The sequence below is a fragment of the Acyrthosiphon pisum genome, chromosome A1, assembly GCF_005508785.2.
Source record: "Acyrthosiphon pisum isolate AL4f chromosome A1, pea_aphid_22Mar2018_4r6ur, whole genome shotgun sequence".
NCBI classification, from domain to species: domain Eukaryota; kingdom Metazoa; phylum Arthropoda; class Insecta; order Hemiptera; family Aphididae; genus Acyrthosiphon; species Acyrthosiphon pisum.
Genome location: NC_042494.1, coordinates 531,111 through 542,047, shown reverse-complemented (window position 1 = coordinate 542,047; position 10,937 = coordinate 531,111). Strand labels below are relative to the sequence as shown.

The 10,937-nt window shown below is 45.0% G+C and overlaps 1 protein-coding gene across 1 annotated transcript; it reads left to right on the top strand.

Moving 5' to 3' along the window:
• The first annotated feature begins 2,900 nt into the window (after nt 1-2,900).
• Nucleotides 2,901-9,848, top strand: LOC100574069. The gene is made up of 3 exons (XM_003245158.4): nt 2,901-3,536; nt 4,084-5,187; nt 8,144-9,848. The coding sequence occupies exons 2-3, from the start codon at nt 4,095-4,097 to the stop codon at nt 9,373-9,375; spliced, it is 2,325 nt and encodes a 774-aa protein (XP_003245206.1). The 5' UTR covers nt 2,901-3,536; nt 4,084-4,094; the 3' UTR covers nt 9,376-9,848.
• The last annotated feature ends 1,089 nt before the right edge of the window (nt 9,849-10,937 follow it).

Here is a 10,937-nt window from a genome sequence, read left to right as displayed (position 1 = left end):
GTCGATTCGAAAATTACACTATACACGAAAACTGGTATAAGATTAGACGATTTTTTTAAGTTCACGGTCATAGCCCGATAATTTATTGTCCGTATGACAAATATAACAAAAAACCATATTATAAATTATACTATATATATATTAACTATAAGAGTTCATAATATTATCAGACATTATCATATTACACTTTTTTTTTACGTGCACTCAAACCTTTTTTGTGCTTACATAATATTATTATGATTGTGTTTCCTTTTTATACAAACAAGTCATATTATATTAACGCTTAACGTACTCGAATAATTGAAAATATTGTATACCATAATAATATTATAATGTACTGAGTCGCACTAGGAAATCCGAAATCGGCAGGTAGATTCGAAACTGAGCAGACTATTTTAGAAAATCACAATTTTTAGGTTCCAACACGTATAATAAAATGTTATCGTACGACGCCGTATAATAATAATAAATATTACGATCGGTTTTCGATCAACAACAGTACCCGCATAATATAATAATATTGTTATTATATTTTCGACGGCGTCTTGGGATTTGATAACGTTTAATTTCCAAGTCTATTTCAGGCAAACACCCACTTCCGGCTATATAGGACCCGTTGTCTAACTCCTCAATCGTTCCAGGAACGAACAAAATATACCATTATACGATGATTTCCTGCCGTTGATCGATTCTGTCGAATTACGAATATGACGAATAATGTCGTAACCATTCACCAATCACCATAGTCAATGTAGTACCTACCGTAAAATATTAATACAATGACTATTGTCGATACCAGACGAAATAATACAATAATAGTATAATAGCGTATCTACTAAATAATAATATGTTCGATAGATGTACGAAGGTCGGAAGGTCAAAGGTGATAACTAGGACTGGGAATCGACTGTTTTGAGAACTTTGCATTATTTTTTTAAGTTAGCGGTGCTTTAACATATCGTTTCATGTATTTTTCGATCAGAAGAAGTTTTTATTTGAAATTTTAATTTTTTTAAAATATTTTACAGCATTTAGGGTCCGTTTTTTTAAAAGAATTGCTTAAAATTTTTAGTTTTTACAAATTAATTTCGGAACGTACCAATATAATTTTTACTCAATCGTAATTTTTGGAATGGATCGGACGACGTAAAATCGAGTCCACGGAAAATTAAATGAGAATTATCCTTTTTTCAGATTAAAATTACATATAAAGAAGATTTAAAAGAAACTGTGAAACATTTTTTTTTTAATTTAATGAATAATATTTTAAACTTGGGTAGTTATTTAAAACTCGTTTAAGATAAAAAAAAATCCAAGATCATTATGTTGGCGCATTATTTTGAATTTTTATGTCATAAAAACATATTTTCTCTTTTAGGTCATTACATTCCAAGCCCTAGAGTGATATGGTTTTGTGTACATGTCCAATGATACTCGGAACTCTGAGGAGAACGCACGACAATGTGTACTGGAAACGTCGTCATAATATTTATTTTTATTACAGTAATATCATTATTGTACCAATATGTGTTGTTCGCGCCGGCCGAGCTACGCCGCAATTTATTTGCATGGACGCATGTGGTGACGAGGCCGGAACACGATTGCGCGCCACGGCCAGATTCTATTTTATTCGATATTTTTCTGGCAATAAAAATTGTTCTACGTGTTTTATCGTCGCGTTAATGATAATATTAATATATTCGCGAGTTTATGGAAGAGCGGTTTGCTGAAGTCCCACCCACTCGCGTGACAAATTTACAGCGTGTCGTCGTCGTCTAATCATCATTTCAATGTTGCTCGTTTTTCTACCCGTATCGGTGAAATTATGATAATAATTTTATCCAACACGAGAACAACTTTTATTAGGTCTCGTCGATTCGTTTGGAACTAGTCCCCCTCCCAACAAATATGAAAGCTGCCTGTCTGCATGCGATGTTTAAAAATATATTATTCTATAATATTATCTAATTCCAAAAATCTAATAAAGATTGTTAGGTTTGCATAACCTAACAGTTTAAGCCTACAACTTTGGACTGCAACAGTTACGTAGGTTAGTATAAACAATTTCTTAAAACTAATGTTTCTGGTTTTAAACAGAAAAACGAGTATTATTTAAAACATTCTGAAAAATTAAAAAAACTAATACATTTTTTTAAATTAAAATTTCTTTAGTACAATCCTAAAATGTTTTCGAAAAATTCTATTCGAGCTTGAAATAAACAAATAATTATTGGTAAATAGGAAAACAACTCGGACAAGGCACAAGCAATTATTACTACACTGAGGTCGAAATCTCAAAACTCGCACCACCACCACAACAATAACAACACTATCGTCGAAAGGGTGGTTACAGAGTCCAGCGCGCTTTTTTAATAATTATAATAACGGAATATCGAAAACACGATACCGGCGGCGCGGCGGCAGAAACGTTCCCGCCGAAAATCCGTCGGCGTTTCCCGCGCGCGCGGCCGTCGACGAGCACGCAGCGCCGCGGCGGTGCGTAATCTCACCGGGAGAGTCGCGGCGTCACGGGCGGCAGACGGATCGCCGCACACGCGTTGGCGGTGACGGGTAGGGTGGTGGCGGTGCTCCGCTTGTCGAAGGGCGGGCAGGCGGCGAGACTCAAAACGTTGCCGGCGCTCGCGCGCACGCACCGGGTACGCCGTGCGCGCACGCTCGCCTTTCCTCGTGGCCGATGGTGGGAGTGATGCGGCGGCGGGCATTGTCAACAGACAGTCTGATGGGGTGGTGGCGGCGGGGTGGGGTGCACGCCGGCCGGCGTTTTCGGGCGGCGGCGGCTGGGGGATACCGCCGCGGCCGTGCGAGTGCGCGCGCCCGCCCGTTTCCGAGCGTGTGTGTGCGTGTGACTGTACCGCCGACACCTCGCCCCGGCCCCACGTCAGTCCATATACGGAGACCGTTTCGTACGCACTTCCATTGCTCGCGCGCAACACACGCACCGCTCGTGTGTGCAGACCCAATACCACCACCATCACCACCACCACCACGACCGCGGTTGTAGTAGTAGTGGTAGTAGTAGTGACGACGACCGCCGTCGCGTACAGTACTACAGTCTCATCCGCACCGGCGCCGGTAGTGAACGTGGTGCGCGTGGCCGTTATATCCGCAATATTGTTTGAATGTAATTTCGTTGACGTTTTTATAATTTTTTTTTTCGTTTTCCGATTTCGATCTGCACATCGATCTCGCGCGAGTTCCGTACGATAAATTAATCAATTATAATAATACTGTCGTGCTACGAGTTTTTTTCGATTTTCGTCCGGACGTCCCTGACGATAGTTAAATAGACAATCCGTCGTCGTCGAGTTTGATATCTCGGTTTTCCCGTAGCCGTCGGTATTCGGTCGGCAATCTTGCTTGGGAATTTCTCACGGTTTTTCACCGAAGGGACGACGGTAGTTTTTAATATTTTTATTTTTCAAACATCTCATCGTGTGTGCGTGCGCGTTGGCGACACGCCGAGTGACCGTCAAAAACGACCGGTGGGATTACGCGGACTAAAATCACATTGCCGGGTAAGTGGTAGAATATTTATTAAAAGTTAAGGTTTAAGTTCATGTTGATCTACCCACGATAATAGACGTAGACGATGGTGAACAGTTCGATCAGCGGGCCCACCAAGTTTAGAGCGGTCGTTGCGTTTCCCGCCAGCCGGCGGCGGTTGGCGCGACCAACGTGGCTCGCGCGTTGGGCGTATGCCGGCCGGCGTCGGCGACGCGCCGGCGCGCCGGTCGCCCTTCACTTTCGCGCGCGCCCGTTATCGAACCTTTTTTCCCCACACCGACATTCCCGCTCGACCGGCCGCCAACGCGCCCGGGGAATCGTCACGGCGGTATCTTGCCGGCCACGGCATTCATGTCGTATCCTACCGTGTCCCCCACAACTAGTCTTATCACACCCCCTTTAAAAATTTAAAAAAACGCTTTTCTAGTAGCATTCTAGTATCTATCTACCTAATATTTTATTCTCGATTGTCTTTGAGTTCGTCTTCGTCATTCTCCCGCCTCCACACTCGTGTGCACCCAAAAATGACTTACTGACCTCCGTTTTGTGTCGTCACAGGTGCCGCCAAAATGGTGAACCCGAGCACGGAATCCATACTAAATCAGATGACCAACCTGGCCATGGACATCGCCCTGGACTACGTGTTGCCCGCGTCGCCGATGAGCGACGTGTGCAAGAGCGACCTGTTCGAGTTCGAACGGGACGTAGTCGTCGCGGCCGTTAGCGGCGGCCCGTCCGCCGGAGGTCTGCTCAGCAGCCTGGTGGCCGGAACCGCAGGTACGGCTGGTGGCTGTTGCGGCCGCCCGCCCACCGACCTGTGCAAGAAAAACAGTTATATGGGTGCGGCGGGATGCGACTCGTGCGACGCATGTCTGGCCAGGAACGCCGCGGCCGCTGCAGTCGCTGACCTTTATTCGCCGAGCAGTTGTACCGCTACAAGCGTCGGCCTGTGTGCCTCTGCGTCAGCATCACCGCCATCATCGAGTGGCTCGTCCACGACGTCGTCGTCCGCCTCATCCACACCGTCTCAGCAGCAGACCGCCGAGACGACGATGGACATCAGTTGGTGCCAGTTCGACGGGTGCGAGTTTGACACTGCCGACAACAGTTACCTGGACATTTGTGATTGGATATTCTACGCCGACCGGTATGCGCTCACTGACGAGAACCGCGAGAAAGTGCAGAAAGCGTTCCAGATGGTGCCTCCCGGCGAGGTGACAGGCTACGTGGCCGAACCGGCAGCGAAGCACGTCAAGAGGAACAACAACAACGCAACGGCCGCCGGGCGGTCCCCTGTTGGTGCGATGCTGGATGTCTGCGACTCCCCGGCCGTGGCCGCGGTAGCAGCAGCCGCTGCAGCGGCAGCGATCGTCGGTGGCGTGACCATAAAGTCCGAACCAGACGACGATTACTTGTGGACCAGCGACAACCACTTGCTACCTATCATACTAAAGGCGGAACCCAACGCCGACATACTTCAAATAACCGAACTGGACCACAGTTACCTACAGACACCCACCCACCACCATGGAGGCAACAGCGGCGGTGGCTGCGGCTCGACCAGTTCGTCGACGGCCGTATCGCCCGCCAAACACCATTCCAACCACTTGGTGGACATGCTTGGACTTGTCACTCCACCCCCGTCTCGTTCTCAGTCTTCCGGTGAGTACACAGAATCATAACAATTATTAAGTAATGTTAAATAGTAATAATAATGGCGATATTGGGTTTTGTAACGAAAGGTTTTAATTTTCTTGAGACGTCGCGTTGCGCAACATGCGTGCCGGCGCTGGCCGAGACGTGATGGTGCGGTGACGATGAATGCGCGCGCATCGTCGGCGGCCGCCGCATACACGCACCGCGCGCGCGTTGGGGGGAAACGCGCGGGAAACGGTGGCCTAGTTCAAGGCCCGTCGTATCCACTCGGCGGTTTCGTTTAATTTCGTTTTTATTCCCCTTCTCGACGCGTCCACTGGCGGCGGCGACGAGATTACACTTCTCGATGGAGGTGGTCGTGGTCGTCTGCTGCTCGTTTTTATCAGTCGTAAATCCCGCACACCGGGTGTACCGCGAAGAGTTGGTGTTAAATAATATTTTATTATTTAATAATTATATCATTAGTCGTCCCATCGTTACGAGGTTCATCCGTTATCGACGAATTTCTGATAGAGAGAGGTGTATTTTCGTCCCGGGCCTGCCCCAATCCGTTTCCGGACGTCCGCCCGCCGAAAAAGAGATATTGTTCGTCGCCGTCGTCGGACTTTAATCGTACGATATTATTATTACTGTGTGTTATCGTAATAATATTGTCCGGTCGGCGGCGGTTATTTTCCCTCTTGAAATAACCCGCGAACGTTTTTTTTTTATTTACGCCGCGGCCGTCGCTACCCTCCGCCGCGCCACCGTTCATCGGTGGTGGCGCGCAGTTCAAACGCCGTCTCTGTATTGGTCTTCGTTTCGGTCGTGGTCGTCGTTGTTGTTGTTGTTGACGATATCTGATCCCATCCACGCGTGGTGTCCTGGGAGTGCGCCGTGTGAAGGGAGGGGGAGGGGTGTAAACGTCGATGTAGTGGTTTTTATTTTTTTTCACTCTATATCGTGTTTATACCATTCTGTGAATCGACTGGTCACATAATATTATTATTATTATTTATAAAAAATGCGCGCGTGCAAACGATAATAGAGAACGAAATGACAATAATAAACACTAATCGATTCTATTTTTGGATGTAAAAAACTTGCAGTGTCTTCTATCTGATAAAAAATTCCAACCACATCTCTCGCGCAGCTCATTATTTATTTATTTTTTTTTGAATTTTTTTTTTTTTAAATAACAGTCAGATTTCTCCGTATTTGCTCTCCCGCGCCGCTGCCCGGGCCACCGCGTTGGTATGCGCGCGAATAATAATAGCGTTTCACTTTTGACAAAATAATAATTCATCTCCCGAAATAAGTACTACCGTTCCTTTACGTCTTGTTCTTCGATTGCTAAATATATTCACGTAATAGGTATTCGAAGTGCAGGTTTATGGGACTTCAATAATATTCAATAAGTGCATTATCGTTAATATTTCTTATTTTTAATTAAATATTTGATCAATTAAAATTAATGACTGCGTGTTAATACCCGCAGAGCGTTCATAAATTTAGAACATAAATATTGATAGTGCCTAAATAACGTATAAATTTCCAATATTACATTACGTGTGTGTTGAATACAATAATAACTATTCCTATTTTTGATACACGTTACGTAAGAACCGCCAAGGTATATATATTTTAAATGGGTCAAAGTAGACATTTCGTATACCTATTTCCAACGATTTTTAATATTTAAGGTCTATTTCGGTAAAAAGTTTTTTTTGCGTTCCAAATAATATAATATCTACAATACACCCTTTGCACGCTAGAATCGGCTTTTTGCGCCATTTTTCAGAACTCGGCCGTGTATTCCTATGATCATATTGAAAATGATTGTGATTATACGTAATTGTCGTTCTGGCATCGGCAGCAGATTTTACGAAAAAGTAAGAGTATTCTGGTTAGTGGCGGCGGCGGCTTCCCCACGTATTGCGCGCGGGGGAAAGTGATAAATGATAATGTTCCGACGACGACGACGTCGGCAGCGTTAAATTTTACGTTTATTAATAATGACTGAATCGTAGTGTTTTTCCTGGTCGGACGATAAATTGATATTAAATAATATTATTGTTATTTTAAATATTCCTCCGCCCCCGGTGGGAAAACAATAAAATAATTAATATAGTAAACCCGTAATAGACGAATACGATATTGTCATCACTGTTGGCGGGCGGTGGCGTGCCGTGCGCGCGTATCGATAACGTGTCTAAAAATACTATTACTACAAAACGGCGTTGGTGTTGGTTGTTAGTGGCGGGGTGGTGGTAAGGAAGGTGTCGGTGGGACGGCGGCAGGGGTTGTCCGTGAGAGGAGGGTGGAAAGTATTTCGGTTTTACGGGCGATCGATATACGGGCGGCGGCGTCGGCGGTCGTGGACTTGCCCTTGAACCCTAACCGGGGCCCCTCGCGGCGTGGTTATAGTCGCGACGTGTCGCGTGCGCGCGCATCGCGGCGGCACCGGCATCGTCGCCGTCGTCGTTTTTCCCGGCAAGAGAGATTTTCCGCGCGCGCGAAAAACGCCGGCTCCACCGCCGCGGTGTGAACGCGCACCGACGACGTAGTCCCACACACGCCATTGAGGGCGGCCGCACACGTTGGCGGGAATCGTCAGCGGTGGCGGCGGCGGGAATCTTCTCACACACGCATATACGCACACCCGCGACCCTGACGTCACGGCCGCCGCCCGTCCGATCGATCGGCGCGCTCTCCTGCGACGGTGTCGTCGACCCGCCCTTGAACGAATCCGCGGCAGACGACGCGCGCTTTCCCGCGCTCTCTCGCACCGGCACCGCAAAATTTTTAAATTTAAACCGTTAAGTTAAATCGCGCGACACGGTATATAATATCGCTCTGTGATGTATTGTTGTTATTATTATTATTAGGTATTAAATAATAATTACAATTAATATATTTTGTTTGCGCTTTGTACAACATTATTAACGTCTGTTGGGTATTTTTTTCCCTGTTTTTCTCGCAGAAGAAGAAGAGATCGACGTGGTCAACGACAGCTGGGATACGCCAGATACGCCTCGCAAGGGCGCCACCATGGCGGACATAATGAAACGTGGCATCGTCAAGAAGCGCGAACCGCCCGTGACCAAGTGGAAGAGCACGGTCAAGCGGAAGCATAAGACCGCCGGGCAGTCGGCCACTGCGGCAGCCGTGGCCGCGGCGTACCCAATGCCCCCGCCACCGCCTAAAAAGCTGTGCAGTGGATTATCGCTGTTGGACCGATACAAGAAGGACAACACCAACTGGAAGGGCATGCCCAATATCAAGGATGAATCCGTCATCAAAGAAGAACCCGTCATCAAGGAAGAACCCGTGGACGACTACGGTTCGTCGGCCGGCGATGACCGCAGTGACGACGACGAGTACGACAACCGACAGCGTCACCGACGAAAACAGCGGCAACAACAAAATGCGCTCACGACTACCATTAAGCCGGAGCCGTTGGACGAGGATGAAGACCGCGAAGGCGATGACGACGAGGACGACGATTACGACATGGATGCGGACTTCGAGTCGCTGATGAAGAACGAACCGGATGACATGTTCGACGACGATTACGATGATTACGATGACGACCACGACATGGACTGGGACAAAGTGTTGCGGGGCGCGTCGACGTCGAGTGGCGGCCGCAAGTCTTCCGGTGGCTCTTCGTCGTGCAGCTCATCGTCAACAACCACGGGCGGCGGCCGTAAGAAGAAAAAGAAGAAGAAAAAGAAGACTGCCGTGTCCGGCTCATCCAAGTCGTCATCGACAAAGCTACATCACCACCATCAGTCCGGCGCTGGCAAAAAAATCAAGTACGAGAACGTCGGCGGCGGCGGTTACAGCTACAAGACCAAACTCATGGACCCCGTCAAGAGGGCGCTGCACAACGACCTGGAGAAGTCGCGGCGCGTCGAGACCAGCATGCTGTTCATGAACCTCAGCATGCAGGTGTCATTCCTGGACGACAACCGCAAGATACCGTCCAAGCTGAGCATACTGCGCGGTGCCAAGCGGGAGTGCGACCTCATGATGCTCGAAGAGCGGCGGCTGCTGTCCGAGAAGCATGTCATGCAGCAGAAGCAGCGCATGCTCCGAGAGCGGCTGTTCGAGCTCCGGCGCGAGCACTACCACCGGCGGTACGGTAAGCCGAAACAAACATCATCATCATCAAACCATTTTTCACACAACCAACAACAACATCAGCAATAGTCGTCGCGGTGAGAACGCATCTTATATTTGTAATATTTACATTATTATTCTTATGACATAATCTTCTCACCCGCCAAACGAAACAAAACACAAACAAACTAGCAACACACACACACACACACACACACACACACACACACACACACACACACACACACACACACACACACACACAAACATACGCTCGCTCGCGCCACGCACTCGTACGCCTGCGCGTCGTTTTATTTAATTATTTATTATTTATTTTTTTTTTTTAATTTCGAAGAACGGTTGCTCAAATATATTTAAACATATATTAATTTATTATTATTATCATTAATTATATATTATTATTATAATAATAATTACTTTTATTATCGATACGTATTGTTTATGTATGTAGAGGTAGTTAGGTAGTTAGACGTGTGAGTGTGTGTGTGTGTGTGTGTGTCTGTCGGTGTTACAATATTATTCTTATGTATAAATAATATAAATATATATATAATATGTTAAGATGTGCGCATGCGCATCATACGAGTTTATAATAATTGTATGTACATATAGTTAGGATATAATATAATATTGTAATATTACGATTCGCCCGGGACGAGTGCGCGCGTGCGAGTGTGCTTGTTTTTTGTGGTTTTTCTATTCATTATTTTTTTCCGATTGTTAAATCACGGAAACAGAGCATACTTATTATATTGTTTTATTTTTTTACAATCGGCCGGACATGATAATAATATAAAGGGTCGCGGGAGTCGGGTCTTTTGAGTGCGACGTCGCGGCGGTGGTAAACGAACGATGATTTTTAAAAGAGAAAGAAATTGCGTCTGAATTTAATATTTCGTCGTAGTGTGTTCGACAATTTTCTTTTTTTGAATTTCGGAGTTTTCCGCCTCCGTGGTGCCCTCTCCTCCCTCCCTCCCCACTCCCGTGGCACTACTGTGTGTAGTGTTGTCAGAGCCGATATTCTTGTAAATACGAATAATCAACATTTAATTTACTATATAATATAATATATAAATATTATTATTAATAATCGTGTAACACTTAGGATATTTAGTTTTTTTTTCAAACGTATAGGCCTACTGAATACATTTGAAAATATTTTATTATTTGAAATCGTGAAATACACAAATAAACACCCCTTTAAAAGAGATGACGATATGTTCCTATTGTACAGTTTTTTTTTTAAATATATATATATATATAATATAATATAAAATATCTAATTGAAAACTTTTAGTTGTATAATATTTTTAACGTTACCCGTAGACGTAGACAATATAATAAAATATAATTTTAAGTATGAGTTAACTGTAAAGTCTACGAGGATATTATTACATGATGCTTCCCCTCCCCCACGTTTTTTTAATGCACAGTACAAAATAGATTAAGTATGATCTTAAAATGTTATAGTTGGTAGTATTGATAATTATTATTTTTTTCTGATGTAGGTATACTATACTTGTTAGTTTTTTTTTTGTTACGTTTTACCTGATTTCGTTGCATTTCCAAGTTGTGTTTGCGCATTTTTCCTTTATTATTATTATTATTATTATTATTATTTTTATTATTAT